We start from the raw sequence: 18,450 nt of genomic DNA, 5'->3' as shown, positions 1-18,450 counted from the left end.
CAGCACAATTGTCTTGCTTTTTTTCCAAGCATATTTTCATTCCATAATTACCATCGCTTGGTGGCCATGATTGTTAAGGCGTCAAGTCTATAATGGTCTGACACTGTGGTTAGCATGTTCGAGTCCCGTTCACCATCAAGATGTTAGCTGATAGGGTAGCAGAGGTGGTGGTATACAATTTCTAATCACTAGATTGCGTGCCAAAATCCTGGATTCAGTTTCAAAACTCTCCGCAGTGTTCATATGGAGTAGGGGAATATGACGCTGTTGATGGTGATTCATGCATCGGCTACGTGCCGACACCAGGTTTCACCCTCTCCCTACCTCATCATCATCATCATCATCCCACATTCAGATATGCAGATCATCCATGTGTGTCTAATAGAAAGACCTGCACCAGGCGAGCCGAACATGTCCTCGGACTCTCCCAGCACTAAAAAGCCATACGATAAGTAAGTAGTAACTTAATATGTGGGGTTGACCTTTTACTTCTTCTCCAGTAACTGTTCATATTGCAGTGCCATTTGCAAACATCACTACCTTCAGATCCCTGTCCCCATATCTTTCCTTGGCCTCCTTCACAATCTCATACATTACCATTATGAACAAGAATGGCAACAGCACACTTTGCAGACTTAGCCCAGTTATATTCCATTACATTTGTGTTCTTATGAAGTTTCAGTTTTTTTATCACTTGACCAAAATTACATCATGAGAATAGAAATGTGAAAATTGTAACTTTAGGGTCTTCTTAGGTTGCAGGCAAGTATGCATCTAAGAAAGTGAAGTCACATAATGTGCTTGTGGCTGTGTGGTATAGGTTATACCGATTTACTCAAGACTACCTGCAAGTAAGGTTAGTATGCTGTTAACAGCGCCATAGCAATGTACAATAAATGCGTGTTGAATAAATAAAATATTAACTTATTAAATGCTGCAAAAATACTTGTACCCAAGTTTGAAGACAAGGGATACAAACTTTCAATTGTTTCACCAAAGGAAATGCGAATAGCTGACGAGATACTGAAAAAAATTGGGATGGATAGTATCAGAAGTGACATAATTTAAGATACTGACATAACTAAATCACAGCAAGATGATGATCTGTGTGGGATTATTCAAGACAAGTTATCATCAACAGAGACATCTTCCAAAGAGGAACCCAGTAATTCACAACAGTCAGGCTCTCTGATGCTCTAACTCCACCAAAATAGCACAGAGATATATCTAAAAATATATTTAAAATAGTAAATTATTGGCTCTTCGCAGAAACACCTAAACGTTACAAGCAAAATTTAAACATATATCCTGGACATCTAACAAACAGAAATTTATGTAGTTAACAGGCTAAAGGCAGTTGTACAAAATGAAGGAATTTGTCAATTGTGATAACACATTCAGACACATTGTACATTTTGAAGTACAGTCGAGAGATACAACAACTCATTCCTACACTATTAATAATGTCTAAATCTAGAGAACTTATGCCTAAATTATTTGTGATTCTTAATGACCCATTGGAATAAGCAATGAAGTTGATGATTAGATGTTCAGACCTGAAAATCTAATCAAGAAGAATGGAATTCATCAGGAAAGATGACAAAAATGATTATTCAATTCATTTTTAAAAGAGCTGTTTCTTCCAAATTCAAGGGCTCAAATCTTTTTCTTTTAAATTCCTATCCACAACAATACAAAATGTCAGACAAATTCTTGAAGCACTGCAACATGACCCTGACAGATTGACAGTAAACATAATACTGTCCAGCACAACATAAGGGTTTCAACCCCTCAATCAATATCTTTTTCTTCCTGTTTGTATAAATGAATTAAATGTGGGTTTTTTAAACTACAGTCGCTGGTATAACAACAGTTCCTCCCACAGCATTATCAGCTGGATTTGCTGCAAGAAACAAAGACCATTTTCAAAATACAACTGACTGCTGCTTCAAGAATTTGAAAGATTGTATCAAGCGTGAAAAGGTAGCAGTTATTAAATGAGGATGGTGTATAGAGAAGTTATGCTTACACACTTTTTATGGACTACCACGACCACAGTGTCTGCATTCCTGATTAATCCCAGTTGAAAGTATCTTGCGAATGCAATGGAACATAAATTCAGGTAAGAACTACGATTACTGCTCATTACCAAAAAATTGCATTCAAATGGCCAAGATTTGTATGAATACATATTTTTATATTTTAAATTTGATAAAATGAAATCAAATACACTTAAGGAAATGGAAATTGCAACACCATGAAGGCATTGGTTGTTTGTGTTGATTTTCAAGATATGGAACTATGCCATGTAGGGTATGTAAACTATCAAAGTTTCAGACCCATTGGATTGTTGCTACAGGTCTCCCCACGTGATTGGTTGCAGAGGAATCAACTCCAATATATGGACTCTGGTGTAGCATAGTTGACTTGCAGTCTGTGCAGTGAAGTGTACCCCGTCAAACATGCCTCGACGCCAGAGAAGAGCATGCTATCAACAACTGTCACCATTTGAGAGGGCTCGGATAATTGGGCTGTGTGAGGCTGGATTATCGGTAAGGACTGTCGCTGCACGTGTTGGCCGACAGGCATCTACGGTACAACTTGCATGGCAGCAGTGGTCAAATGAAGGTACCCACACTCGTAGACCTGGCACAGGCCCACCGCGACAGACAACTGTGAGAGAGGATCGCCGCATCATTCGGATGGCCCGGATGGAACCCCATGCAACAGCAGCGCAAAATTCGAGCAGCTGTGGCACCCCACGTTACACAACAAACAGTTGGTAATCGCCTGCGTGCAGCTGGCTTACGAGCCCGTGTCCCTGCAGAAGATGTTCCATTGACCCCGCAACAGCGACGTATAAGGCTGGCCTGGTGTCGAGATAGGTCGACGTGGGTCGACGAATGGCATAGAGTCGTCTTTAGTGATGAATCGCGCTTCTGTCTTGCCCGCAGTGATCGCCGGAATCGTGTGCGCTGACGTACCGGGGAGGGGGGCCGCCCAGATCTTATTGTCAAGAGGCACACAGGGCCAACGCCAAGCATTATGGTCTGGGGAGCTATTGGCTTTAATGTGAAATCACAATTAGTGCTTGTTGAGGGCACTATGACTGCTCGACAGTACGTTGATAGGGCACTCAATCCAGTGGTTGTCCCTATGATGGCGAACAATGCTAAAGGGATGTTTCAGCAGGATAATGCCCAGGTTCACACTGCACGCATCTCCAGAGAAGCTCTCCACGACATCACAACCTTAGAATGGCCCGCCAGATCCTGGACCTCAGTCCTATCGAGCATGTGTTGGATATGATGGGTCGACAACTGGCCAACCGTCCTTAGCCACCCACAACTCTGGAACAACTGACCCATGCAGTGCAGCAAGCATGGGCCACAATTCCTCAGGAAGCGATCCAGGGTCTTATTGACTCCATGCCTCGACGAATTCATCAATGTATTACAGCTCGTGGTGGGCACATCCTGAATTGATTGTTGTCCAAACCTGCGGTCAGAGGGACCTGAAAGTGTAATCATTGAATCACAACCGAACACTCGTCCTGCATGTTCAATTGCAGCAATGTAGCACCACTCCTTCTGGGTGCTGCAATTTCCATTTTCTTCAGTGTATTTTATCTTCCCCCATCAGAATGTTTACTTGTCCTCTATGACTTCTGAAACATAATTCTCAGAAATTACACTTACAATATTTACACCCCATCTTCACTTGTTCTCATCACAATTTCTTAAAACATAATAGGTAAGTAATTTACGTTGTACTGTACTTCCTTAGCTTTCTTTTGGAATATCTTCATTTCATAAAACAGGAGACACCTGTTATCTCCTCCAGTTGATTCCCATATTTAATCCTGAATTCTCATTTCATTCACTTTCTAAGAACTTGAAGCTCTCCACAATTTAACACATTCACTCCCGTAGTCGCCTTAAGGCGTTTAAAAGCTGCATATGTGCAGGACCGTATCCAAGTTAAGGCGCTTAAGGCCGCGCGATGTAAACTTAGTTTGAATTTAGCGCAAAATTTGCACAAAGTCGTAGTTCGTGGTGTAAACCATAGATGGCATCTACCTGACCAGAGGGTACATTCCAATGCTTTCTTTCTTTTTTTATTTGAGTAAACACAGAAGGTTTGTAGTGAAGTGAGTTTTTATGTCGCGACAAGATGACAAGTTACAAAGACAGTATTTGAAGTGAGGAAATTGAAGACATACTACTGAACGATGATTCCGGTGATGAACTCATCCCTGATTTCCGTGATAGCGATAGCAATTCCGATGATGACATACCAGACTATGGGCAAAGTGAAATTCAGCACATTCAAATAACCGATATGCATCCATCTTATTGCCCGCCTCCAATCAATTTCACTGGCCGGGTAGGATTAAATGTTGAGATAGAAGATAGCAACGAAATTATGTCTTTCATAAATTTATTTGTAAATGTCGATTTCCTTGAATATATATACGATCAGACAAACCTTTACGCGGAACAAATTATTAGTGCAGCGCCGTGTCCTTTCATTAAACATTCTATATTTCAGACGTGGAAACCGGTCGATGTAAATGAGATGAAAAAGTTTTTAGGAGTAATGTTTGTAACGGGAATAATTCAAAAACCAGATTTGAAAATGTACTGGACAGAGGACACTATTTTTGGGTCGCCGATTTTTTCGAAAACAATGAAACGAACCCAGTTCGAAAACATTTTGTTGTTCTTGCACTTTAGCGACAGCAGTCATTATGAGGGGAAGCACTACTAGTTATCATCCTAAAGGTATGTTGAAAATTTCAATATTGTACTTACAATAGTTTTCTTACAGTAACATTTAATGTAACATAGTGCGCTATAGAACTGAGGGAATTTAAAAAGGCTGGGCTGGAGGTTTAAAGCACCTGCTGAGGAGCCGGTAGTGAACGTGTTAATATCTTTACCTCACATTTCTATTATTCACCATTCTCCTCCTGTCACCACATGAATCTTGCTTTTCTCCACACTGATTCTCATTTATTACACCATGCTGTTCCACGATTCCTTCCACATCTCTTCCTCAAATCACAATTTCATCAACAAACAGTATTGTATTCATTCTTGTACTTTTGCAAATTCTTTGTACTGCTCTTCATGATATCATCCATGACAATAAATAGTTAAGATGCCCATACATTCAACAGCCTCAAAACAATTCATTAATTTGTAGGCCATAGTTTTCAGCACTGATATAGAGTAAGAAATGAATGTGTTTACATGTACATCAGAAAGAAATTCAACTTAGTATGTGATTGACTTCATCAAACAGAACTGTATATTTTTTATGGCAATAAAATTATTCTATTCTAAAAAAATCTGTCACATTAATACTACATAATTTACAAGAAGTTTGAATATATTCTTCAAAATCATTTGTTTTTTGATGCCTTAACAATATTTGGTAATTTGCATATTCACTTGGTTTATAACAATGCTGATTTCAGCTACTTGGAAATGTACTTAATCCTGTTTTATTGAAGTTGCTATGCTGTTGGTTTTAGGAACTGTTAAGCAGTTAAAAATTAAAATTTCATTATTTGTACATTCTACCTTAAATTCTGGAGAGAAATATACTCCAGATGTTAGTAGTACAAAAGTCTACCACTACTACCATTCTCTCTATCTCTTGTATGAGGGACTGTATTGATTTTATGGTGGTTTTCTTCTCTGCCACTAGTTCGATGATGATAATTCAAATTAGTTTTTTTAAATTTAATTATGATCAAATCAAAAGAAGCATTTCAAAAGTGAATAAACAAGTGACATCAATCCAACAAGACAAATTTCTTTGAGAAATTAAAAATTTTGCTCTTACATCACTTTTATCATGTCATGTGGATACTTTCTCATTATCATCATTGATTTACCATCTCAAGACTGATCAGTTGCCATAAAACACTTATACATTTCATGGCATCTTCTTGGGAAATTAAGTGAAGTGGCTTCCCGTTGCCTTCTTCATTATAAGTAAACTAATTATAACAATTTCTGAAACACTACAGGATTTTTTGTGTGCGTGTGAATAAATTGCACATTTTCTTTGGAACTGTTTATATGGAATATTACATTCTTGTTAATTCAATTATGACATTTCCCTGATTCTGCACCAGTATAATGAGAAACATAGCCCATATCACTGCTCTAAAAACAGAAAATTTTAAAGGCAAATTATAAGAATACTCTCTGATTACATTGTTGCTCGATGATGAAAAGCAATGAATTGTCTATTTCAGGCTACTGGCATGCATCTAGGAAGTTCTATGTTGTTATGTTCATACATAGAGAATCAAAATTATTGGCAACTTCTCTCAACCAAAAACTTTCTTAAGACAAATAGTAGTTGAAAGGGCTTAGTATTATGGAAGTTTTCTGAAAACATGAGTTAGAAAAAATACTTGGTTGTGAAGGAATTTAAATTCTGGATTCCCACCACCACTTCCCAATTGTTTAATCACTGCACTAGCAGACTGAAGAATATAGCATCTAGAAGCTAGCGAATAGACAGCAGATCTGTGCTTACATTATGAAGTAAAAATTTGTCAATAAATGTGGACTTGCACTTAAAACGTTGCATAATTCATAACAGTAAACCATACTAATCTTTTAATACTGCTCATTATTTCCAGCATGCAGAATACACAAGGGTATCTGAATTGTATATCAACTATAGCAGGGCAAGTTAACACAATTTCTCGACCCGCAGCAGGAGTTGCATTACCTGGAACATGCTGTAATGTCTTCATAAATACTTTCCTATATAATAATTTTAATTTGTTCTAAAGGGCACTGAACCCGAGTCACAATCTATATTGAACACTGACCACAATGTATAAATAATACATGTTCAAAAGACCCATTTCTGCAGCAGTAACAAAGGTCACAGTTAACAGTTTTTCCATCCAGATGTTTTACATTTAACGTAACTGTAAAGAATACCTTACAATTGTGTAGAGATAGACATTACTTGTTCTTAATGCGTTACATAAATGAGGAAATTTAACATTAAGTTTTTAAGCTTTGAGATGCTACCGATGATGGCGCTGTGTCTTCGTCAGACTCTGTTGGCGAAACTCTAATTGCTTGGTACCACTGATTAGTCAAATCTGTCATCTGACTTTTGCAGTCTTTCAGTTCCTAAACAGAAAACAATATAAATAACAACAATAAATAAACATTTATTGGGATCCCATACAATTTCTTATAGTTTTGGTGCAAATCTCATTTACCTGCTGAGTAAACCTCCGAGTGAAGAATGGGATAAAGTACTTAATGTCACATTTTGCAAAACCTTTGATCCTGGACTGTATGAAGTTTACCTCCATCTCTTCTTCTGTATATTCAGAGAGATGTTCAGAATCAATTGCTTGGCCCTGAAAATAGAGATACAGTGGAACCTCAATTCATTACTTTTGGAGAGAGGGGATAGAAAAAACAAAGTGATGATGCCAAGTAAGTTTACATGCAAGAATATGTTAAAGAATGTTTAGTCGTAAATACACTTGCATATTTCACACTATACTTTACCGGGCAAGTAGCCTATGCAGTATAGATTGTGTAGTTCAAGAGAGAACATAGTCAGCAGTTTAGATGGTGGAAGAGGACCCCAGTTGTCAACAACATCTGTACTTCAGTGAAGTGGTTGCATAAGTTGTCTGTACTCCTGAGGAACAGTCTAAAGTTACACCTGGTAATAGGTAAAAAATACCTCTGGGAGTGGTGACCCTACCATAATAATAGCCTATATATGATATTGTACTCCTAAACTTGCCTTGGAAAAGATTAGGACATACCCAGCATGTGACACATAGTTCCTTGGGTACTGAGAAAATTGTGAAAAATGGGACGACCAGTAACCAACATCATGAAGATGGGCATATTCAACCTTATGTCCCTCACAGGAAAGACAGAAGAAGTGGTGGATATTATGGAAAAAGAGGGTATAGAAATGATGGGTTTGAGTGAAGTTAAATCGAAGGGGAAAGGAAGGAAGAGAATGAAGAAAGGATGTACACTATACTGGAGTGGCAGCTGAGGGGCGAAAAATAGAGTGGACTTGATAATTTCAGAACAGTTAGAGGAGTACGTGGGTATGGTAGAGTATATCAGCGACAGGATAATGAAAATCACACTGAGAACGAGGAATGAAGTGAAGGACTTCATACTAGTGTATGCACTACAGACAGGGAACAAAGAGGAAGATATTGAGGAATTCGTAGAGAAACTAGAAAAGGAGATAACTGATATGGAAGTGATTACAATCGGAAAAACGAAAGACAAGGAAAGGAAGAAGTAATCGGACTATGGATATGGGGAAAGGAATGAAGGAGAGAAACTACTTGAGTTTTGTGACAGGAATGGAATGATGTGGGCAACCAGGATTGTCTTCAGAGCAATAACAAAGATGTTAGTAGCAACTGTCAGTCCATAGAAACTAGACTCAAGATAGAGAGACCCTGTTAGAAATGTCGTTCGTTCCAGAGCCACCAGAGTCAAAGAAAAGATGTTGAAGAGTTAACTATGGAGGGTAGCCATGATCTATTTGGTATATCACTATTCCTGACTGCCCCTCTGTGGTCTAAAATTACACTGGTTTTCATCCAACTTGTTCTCAATCACTGATCACACCCTCCCATCCAAAATTCCAGTGAACACCTTGCATGGTATACTGATCAATGAAATACCTCTACAGTTGTTGCAATCCTTCCTATTCCTTTGCTTTCCCTTGCTTATAGATAGGTGCAATTACTACTTTCGTCCAATCAGAAGGTACCTCACTAACATTCCATGCTAATATTACTCTACAAAGTAATTTCATCCCTGCCTTCGCAGCATATGTCATCTATTCTTGCAGCTTTATGATAATGGAGTTTGTTTACCATTTTTCCACTTCCTCACCTGTAATTTCCTCCCAGAAGCTCAGTTATTTACATCACCAGATAAATTTCCTTTTATGTTTAAAAGATTTTCAAAATATTCCTTCCACCTATCCGGAGATTCCCTGGGCTCTATTATGAGTTCACCTGATTTGCACAAAATACCATTCTTTTCCCTTTTTCCTCCCTTTCTAATATTCCTTATTACTGTCCAGAAAGGTTTTGCTGCCGCTTAACTTAGCCTTCCCAGGTCATTACTGAAATCTTCCCAGGACTACTTCTTGGATTCAACAATTATTTGTTTTGCTCTGTTTATTTCATCTACATAAAATTCCCTGTCTGCATTAGTCCTTATTTGAAGCCATCTCCCCTTGTAAAGATGGGAAAAGGGGAACATCTTGGTGAAATGATGAAGTAAACGAAAAAAGAAGGCATATCAGAAATGGTGCTGAGACTTCTCAGATGGGCTAATTAAATTATGATACATTGCCATATTGTTGTGATGTCATAACATTTAATTTATACAAGGTTTCAAATGGATTTAAAATGTCTGAAATACGTAGCGTTTAGCTTTTTGGCCGGTGAGTGTATTTGAAAAATCATAACTGCCGTTCATGATAACCAAGAGAAAATTACTTACATGGAATTTATCTTGTATATGAGGCTAAACAACATACAAAATTTCACTGTAATGTCTTCTATGAACATGGGAAAACACGGAAAACCATCTTCAGGGTTGCCGACAGTGGAATTCGAACCCACTATCTCCCAGATGCAAGCTCACAGCAGCATGCTCCTAACCATATGGCCAACTCACCTGGTATTTGAGGTTTTGTGAAGCACTGCATTTATATTGATTCTTCCTGTCATGCAGTTGTTCCTAAGCATTACCTTGCTGTTTCTACAACATAATTGTTTTACATCCCACTAACTAAATTTGTATGGTTTTTGGAGACGCCAAGGCGCTGGAATATTGTCCCACAGGAGTTCTCTTATGTGCCAGTAAATCTACTGACACAAGGCTGACGTATTTGAGTACCTTCAATTGCCATCGGACTGAGTTAGGATCAAACCTGTCAAGCTGGGCTTAGAAGACCAGCGCTTTACTGTCTGAGTTACTCAGCCTGTCTGTTTCTACCATAGCATCGCTGTATGCCACCCATTCTCTTTCTATATCCTATAACTAATAGAAAGAGAAGAGAAACATATCAACTCCTGGGACGATTTGTAGGTCTAATTAAGACGGTAGTGAACGTGTAAGCATAACACCATCCAGTTCAAACTAACTACATGTTTAAAAATAAAATATATGTACAAGTCTTTTGAGGTTTTGAGTGTGCATAATACGTGCAGCAGTTTAGCTGCATAGATGATGATGATGATGATGATTATATGATGATGATGATGATGATGCAGACTACTTTAGCTGCTCGTTGGCTTTCCACCCAGATCATCACGGTTTAAATCCTGGTAGATCCTGGGGTGGAATCTGGCCTTAAACTGGTAAAAACATATGGGATAGTATGAAGATCTTGTATATGAGCCTTATGCTACACATTACCACTACACATCCTTTCAGTACTTTGTTGAAATGATCAATGAATGGAAATATTACCATTAGAGCAAACTTCACACCCCAGACTATAATCGCTGTCAACATCGTCATAATGAGATAGAAACAATTGCTCACGTCTTGGGAAAATGAACACAGAGAGAACTCTTACACAATATCAGACACTACCAAATACATAGTGTATCTGCTCAGGGGCAGAGTGATTCTGGGTACCTAGTTCACAAGGAAGCCCAAGTCTGGCAGATAATGGAATTGCCAGGGGATCAATATGGTAGACTTTAACCTCTTAATCGGGAAGTTCCTAATGAGAAAAGAACACTAGTAGTGGGGAATACATTTTGAATGAAGACAAATTAGTTCGTTCCATACAACACCTCGATTCAAGTGGTGGAGTCTCTCTTCCTGCCCATTATGAGCATATTCACATGTGGAAGATGAGTTAGCTAGTCCTACCCGTTTTGAATTTTATTGCGATGTTTTGTTCCACTTCTTTGAACTAGAGTGCACAGAGACTACTAATTATGACACCACAAAACAATCACTAAAATTGTATTGCCCTATAATACTCTACAATATCATTACATTATTTGAATGTGCCTTATAACAGTTGTAAACATTTGATAAGAAAAGCACAAAAATTGTAAAGGCTGTAAATAAAGTTACACAAAAAAAATTCTGCAATTTAGATACCAATGCTTAAACAATTCTCTGTTTACAATGGTAAGCCATAAAGCATGGAGCCTGTAGTAACGGAAGTTTGGTAGATGCAATATATACACAGTGTTGCGCATCCAATTATTTTGACAACATAATGGGACGTTTTAACTTGTCCTGCCCATTAGAAAACAGTTTCCAATGGCACCAGTTAAGTCAATTTGTCATTATCGCAATAAGTAACAACAACTGGCAGACAAGTAAACTCGTCATGACCAGTTAAGTGGTTAAATAAACTACTGTGTCACACTAAGTCATACATTATCGATCCTACCGACAGATTTGAATCCAGCCACTCGAATGAAGTCAATGAACCTTTCTACCATTACTATGGATTAGGGACTACTCAAGTGACTGGGCTGCTGACTGGAGCTCCAGCAACACTAAGAAAAAATTTGTAATTTCTTGTAAATAGTTGGAGCTGCACTCTTCCTTAATACAGACCACAGTACTGTCTGCTTTGAAGGAAGATTTTACCTGTCTATTTAGACAACAGAGTAAGGGAAATATTCATATTATATTTTGAAGTGTTGGTTTGAATTTCTTGGCAATAAAAAAAAAAAATGGAACACTATGTATTTCAGACAAAATGTAATGTTAGCCCATTTGAAACATGGTAAAAATCAAATATTATGACATTACAACAATATGGCAATGTATCTTAATTTAATTAGCCCATATGAGATGTTTCAGTGCAATAATTAATAAAGACTTTTGATCGTGACAATCACAACACTCCAGCAACACAGATTTGGAAATGTTGAAATCTGGAGTCTGCACAGTTTCGTATGCAGTCCATTTGTCCACATATTTTCAACACATTTCCATTGCCACAGTAATGGGTATTATCACCTCTAGCCACAGTTACAGCTGTGATTCAATCAGGCATGCTCAGGATGCAATCTCAAATGTTCTCTTGTAGTATGAGCTCCCATTCAGCCTGGAGCGCAGCCCAAAGTTGAGGCAGTTTGTCAGGGGAACGACTCCTAGCATGTCTCCCAAGCAAATCCCAGACATGCTCTATCGGGTTTAGGTCGGAACTGCAAGCAGGCCACACCATGCACTCAATTCCGACTTCATCCAGGTAAGCAATCAACTTCATGATCCGCATCGATGTCTAAAGTATTTGATAACTTAAAATTAAAGACGCAGCCGTATCAATGGCAGTTAGACCATTCCAAGGTCAGCAATTATTCGGGACTCCTTATTAACAAGATTACTGTTGCAATCTTTCTACTTCTCAATGATCATCCACCCGCAGGATGTCCCTTGTTAACAGCATTAAAAATGGAATTTTATGTTACATAAAGAAACACCACAAGTCACTCATTTTAAGGAGTTATTCAAGAGATTCTCAACAAAATGGTGCAGCAAGAAAATATAACGCTTTATCTGTAGTAATTACGGAACATAAGTTTTACAAAGAACCTTTTGATGAACATTATGACAAAATGTCACAGTTTTTATAAAAAAAGCATTTAAAGTCAGTAGATACTAATCAGATTAATTCTCCTACAATCAACTACCTTCCCCCTCTACCCCCTGTTTAGCTTTTAAGTTTTTATGCATGTTTTTAGACAATTTTAGAAAAGCTATGTCTCAGTACCTGACTGACTCGCCCTTGCTCCCCAGCTTAGCTCTTCAAACATGCCAGCAGAAGATTCTAGATAAAGCATCTGACAGTGTCCACTTCCAGATACTTCCAGATAATTCCGGATGCCTCTTCATTGTTAGCCGCATACAGAATCTTTGAAAAGGCTTGGCCAACTTCCCAAGCGCATACTTCAACAGGTCGCCACCTGCCAGTATACGCACTCTTGGTCCTCACTGTTGCAAATAATATGGGTATTTAGACTGTTTCTGTCGCAAAATTACCATGTCTGCCCCAAAGTGGCAATGGGCTCATCAGGCGGATTGCCACATTTTTCCAAGATGCTGGTGGCTAGTGGACCACTAAAACACCACTGCAAGCCTCCTTTGAAGCATAATGCAGTGATATGAAAGCCAAAGTGACAGTGCACTAGGGAAGATATGTACCTCCACTATTATAAATGCCTGCCTATGGCTTTCACATCACTGCATTGTCCTATAAAGAAGGCCAGCAGTGCAGTTTGAACGGCAAATTAGCCACCTACATCTTGTACAGGTGTAGCAAATTATCAGAAGAGCCTGCTGCCACAAAGAAGGGAAATGCTGGTAATTTCATGGTTGAAAAAGTCTACAGGACTTGAATACATGAATATTTATTATACTTTGTTACCTTTAGCAGCATTAACCTGGGGAAACTGTCTGCTGAATTATTTTAATAAATGTGATTTGCCCTTCAAGCCTTTACCCAATTTCCTGAGGTCCCTATTACAGGTAGATTAAGTCCAGTTTTATGGCTGGATGCCCTTCATAATGCCAATCCTATGTGGAAGGACATATTCACAATTATGTGTTTCTGTGGTAGTTGGTAGTGTAATGTGTTGTATGTAAATGTATATTAATATACACACAAGCATCCAGGCTTTGAGGAGGAGAAACCAGGGTCCTCTGAACCACGGCCACTATGCTAACCATTCAGCCAAGAACAAGACTATAAATAAATGTGACATACAGACCCAGTATTTTCAGATATACAGACTACAGGAGGCAGCAATTGAAACAAAATGAAATGTAGTTTATGTGTGATTAGCAGGGCCTGGATTTTGATGACATGACATCTTTTAACTGGTGCATCATACATGGTGTTAAAATATATAAATCCTGATCAGCGCCCCTTGATTACAGAAATGCACATTTATTAAGACATTTTTCATCATGTTTTGCTGTTTTTTACTTTTAGGTCATTTTTTTTGTTTTGCCTCATTCTTTTATCATTTTTGTACATTAATCTTTTTGTTCTGCATAATTATTCAAGTTATTTTTCTTTGTTCTGCATTATTATTGTTTAGCAATTTGTATGCATTTACACTGGGTAATTAACATATCTGAATAATCACCCAAGTTTTCAATAAATAAGAATACTCAAACCTCAAAAGGTTCAGTACCCAGATGAAAACTGTGAAATAAAATAGCCTTCTACAACTTATATCCCTACTCTTTGGGAATCCACATCCCTAGAATGTGATGAGACATAAATTCTAATCTGGATGGGTCTGCAATGAGAGGAAGAGGTATTATCACTAGATAGTGGATTTGTATGCAGAAGCATATTTTGTTTGTTTATATGAAGACTTCCAGAAGTGAAAAGGAAGTGCGTTTGAAGGTGAAACTGGACAAATTATGAACGGTTTTCTTCTTTACGTTGCACCGACACAGATAGGTCTTATGGTGACAATGGGATAGGAAAGGCCTATGAGTGGGAAGGAAGCAGCCATGGTCTTAAGTAAAATGGGAAACCATGGAAAACCACCTTCAGGGCTGCCGACAATGGGACTCAAACCCACTATCTCCCGAATGCGAGCTCATAGCTGTGCGCTCCTAACCGCACAGCCAACTAGCCCGGTCAGTGTAAAATGAAAGAGGAATGTGTACTTAAGTGTGTTTCTTCACATTTTTTTTTTAAGCACGGTTTTCTTAAAACCTTACTAATTGATCTGATAGTCTGGCCCCACGGTGTAGAGGGCAACGCGTCCACCTGTCACCCGGCAGCCCGGGATCGATTCCCAACCAGGTCAGGGGTTTTTAATTGTAAATGATTAATATCCCTGGCCTGGGAACTGGGTGTTTGTGTCATCCTTAATGTTCCTTTCCTCACATTCAACACTCTACACTTACGCAATTCCACTTACACGCAGGTTCCTATCATATGATGAAAGCAGTGGCAAAAGATCTATAGAGGTCGACGCCACAAACAAATATGATTTTTTTTAAATAAAAAATTGATTGATTTGTCTCACAAATTATGCAAGGATTTTTTGTATTAGTGGACTGAAGCTCAGCAAGGCATGGTACACCCCCTTACATAACATACGGCCGAAGCTAACTAAGATCAGGGACACCACAGTCAACCAAACAGAGGATCCATTGCTCGGCGCGACCCAATCGGAAGTCGTGCACTTCGAGATCCAATCTGACGACAGACTGCTCGGCGCGAGCCAATCAGAATTCATGCCCTCATATATTCAACCTGATGACAGACTGCACAGCGTGAACCAATCAGAGGTCGTGTGTTCAGAGACCCAACCAAACGCCAGACTGCTCGGCGCGACCCAATCGGAGGTCGTGCTTTCAAATATCCAATCAGATGTCAGACTGCATGGCGTGAACCAATTGGAGGACACACGCTCGCATTTAAATACAGCTGCTTCCCAGGCAACCAACGCAGTCGCCAGTGGGATACAGGAGAGAGTATCTACACGACGCCATAGAAGATGACTACCACAGCAGTAGTCGAAACGTCTGGAAGAAATGAGAGGAGTGGACCACGGCATAATAGCCCGGAAGATTTTAATTTTCTTATTATATAAATATATATTTTCCTTCATCTTTTTTTTATTACTTTCTTACTTATTTAAAGTCATTTTTGAGGATTTTTCAGTCATTTTTCAGCATTTATTAGGTCATCAAAATCTGGGCCCCAGTGAACACGAAAAGATACAGAATAATAATAATATTAATAATAATAACTTACCCATTCTCGTGTTTTACTCAGAGTTATTTCTTTCTCTCGTCTCCTCCTTCGAGTCCGTGTCTTCTTGTTTGCCTGCAGTAACTGAAGAAAGAGAATAACATTTAAGCTATGCTGAAGAAATTAACATTGAATTTGAACTTAATTATTATTATTAAACTTCCACTAGTGTTGGTCTGAGGATGATCAGTCCAAGGAGTAGTTTAATGGAGGACACATGGTACAGCATTGCACTGCTTACAATGGTGAATGAAACAAGGGAAAATACTTCAACTTTTATTGCTGCATACAGAGTTGAACATGTTTGTTATTTCCCATAAACATGAACATTTTGATGTCTCAAAAAAAATCTTTACATAACTTACAAGAAGGCTGCTACACTTCTAACCAAAAGCAATAATCATAAAACAGTAATCATAGGAGTCTCTTTCACAAAGAAACAAACAATATTCTTAAAAACACTGAGATTTGTTTTCAATTCCAATCACTTTTATGACACAAATATATATTTTTATGACAAAACATTGTGGTACAGACTCCTTTAGATGTCTGATTATGAAAGAAGAACTTTTTTACAAACAATTTGATGGAATTAAGCCAGACATATGGAAGTACCATGTATGGCTTTTACACTTACGCAAATTTTGAGGAAGCTCAAGAAGTAATTCGCCTTTATTTCAGATTTCTACACTTCACGGACTTCTTTTCTCATCGGTGTCCAACAATTTGAGCATGCTCCTGATTAACACTGCAATGTCTTCTTGAGGAATTATCTGCCATTTTTCCAGGAGGTCCTTCCGTAGGTCCTCAGTCACCCAATTGGATTCATATCGGGACTTCAAGCAGATTCCATCCAAGAACTGTTGCACATATCTCACGAATTTGGGTGTAATTTGTCCTGCATTAGTATGAAACCATCACCAATAAATAAAGTGAATGCCACAACATACTCCAGAAGGATTTCCTCCACATATCTACCCATGTGCTGTAAGACTCCCATGCTTCGCAAAGACTAAATCCGTCCTTGCAGTTGCATTGATTCCTGCCCACACCATCAGAGAATCACCCTAAAAAGTCATCCTGGGTGAGAATGTGCAAGGGGAATACCTTTCTCAAGACCTTCTCTAGACCCTTTCTTTACCATCAGGTGATCGCAGGCCAAATTGCGACTCATCAGTGAACAGCACCTGCTCGTATTGTCCCATTGTTGCCATGATCTTTCCTTGCAAAACACATTCCTACAGTGTGATGCTATTTGGTGAGTTCTGGGCCTTTAGCGAGTCTTCTGGATTGAAGATTGAACTCCTCCAGTCTTTTTTGGAGAGTTCTCTCACTAAAAGCAACCTCTCAAACTTGGTGGAGACAATTTCGGACTTCAACGGTGGTTGTGGAGAACTTGAAGCCATAAGAAGTGATCATCTCTTGCCAATGTTGCTCTTCTTGGGCCTGATCCTGATCTCCTTGATGGTGTCCAGTTTTGCTGCCCTTATGGTTCCAGAAATCATGGAAGGTGTAGTTCTCAACATTTCTGCAATGTAATGCATGCTGCTACCATATTCCACTAAAGCAATAGATTTTACAGCATCTTCAGGATGTTTTTACATTATTGGCTTTATGTTGCACCGACACATATAGGTCTTATGACAATGATGGGACTGGAAAGGGCTAGGAGTGGGAAGAAAGCATCCATGGCCTTGATTACAGTACAGCCCTTGCATTTGTCTGGTGTGAAAATGGGAATAACAGAAAACCATCTTCAGGGTGCCAACGGTGGGATTCAAAGCCCCCACTATCTCCTGAATGAAAGCTCACAGCTGTGCGACCCTAACCGTACGGCCAACTCACTTGGTTCTAGTGAATATTTTCTGTGATTTAATTTAATTTTGTTGGATGACAGTGTGCCAAAGCAGGTCTTTAACATGACAATAACAATGGCATGAAGTGCAAAGATTTTTGACTACCCTGCAAAACCAGACTAACAAGCAGTTTCATGAGTCAGACACTCAAATCACTGATCCATGGAGCACAGAGGCAGCTATTACTCTTGGGTGCAAGCAAATCATTCCTGTCTAACAATGCGTTTCATGTACAGGCATTTTATGTACAACCTTTTGGCATCTAAACAGCTCAGTTCTTGCACAAAACACTAATTTTACTTAATGGACAGGTGCAAGCCTGTGGGTGGGTTTGATGAAGCTCCTGCTGTTTGACCTCTTTGTGTTTGTGTCTTTCTTGTACAAACTATCCGATAGTGAAATATATGGTTTAGAGCCAAAGTACTGTAACTGAATCCTGAAAAGTACTGTATATCCCAGGTATGAAGGTATTTTGACATTTTCATGGTCCTCCATATTCCAAGATCACAGGTTCAAACTCGTAAGAGTAGTAGGATTTTTGAAGTGCAGAAAAAATGTCCATTTGGCACTCGATGTTCTACGATGTTGGCATCGTAAAAGATCTCTGGTGACACATTTGTAGTTTACCCAATAAAATTAAAATTCGATTATAAATCACCAAACAGAGATCCAGTTTTTAATTATTATTATTTTTTTTTACTTTTCCACTTTACTTTACGTCATGGCACAGATAGGTCTTATGGCGACGATGGGATAGGAAAGAGCTGGGAATGGGAAGGAA

The 18,450-nt window shown here is 38.7% G+C and overlaps 1 protein-coding gene across 1 annotated transcript in view; it reads right to left on the bottom strand.

Moving 5' to 3' along the window:
- Positions 1–5,295: 5,295 nt before the first annotated feature.
- The window catches only part of LOC136873945 (sodium/hydrogen exchanger 8), a 52,070-nt gene continuing 38,915 nt past the window's right edge, over positions 5,296–18,450 (bottom strand). Inside the window, exons 4-6 of the mRNA XM_067147321.2 lie at positions 15,817–15,897; positions 7,265–7,408; positions 5,296–7,172 (exon numbers count right to left, since the gene is read on the bottom strand). Of these exons, the coding sequence (XP_067003422.1) occupies positions 7,041–7,172; positions 7,265–7,408; positions 15,817–15,897 (357 nt within the window). The 3' untranslated portion in view covers positions 5,296–7,040. The remainder of the gene's footprint in view (positions 7,173–7,264; positions 7,409–15,816; positions 15,898–18,450) is intronic.

The sequence above is a fragment of the Anabrus simplex genome, chromosome 5 (genome assembly GCF_040414725.1).
Source record: "Anabrus simplex isolate iqAnaSimp1 chromosome 5, ASM4041472v1, whole genome shotgun sequence".
Classification (NCBI taxonomy): Eukaryota; Metazoa; Arthropoda; class Insecta; order Orthoptera; family Tettigoniidae; genus Anabrus; species Anabrus simplex.
Note: the sequence above shows the minus strand (reverse complement) of the source record. Positions and strands in the feature narration are given on the sequence as shown.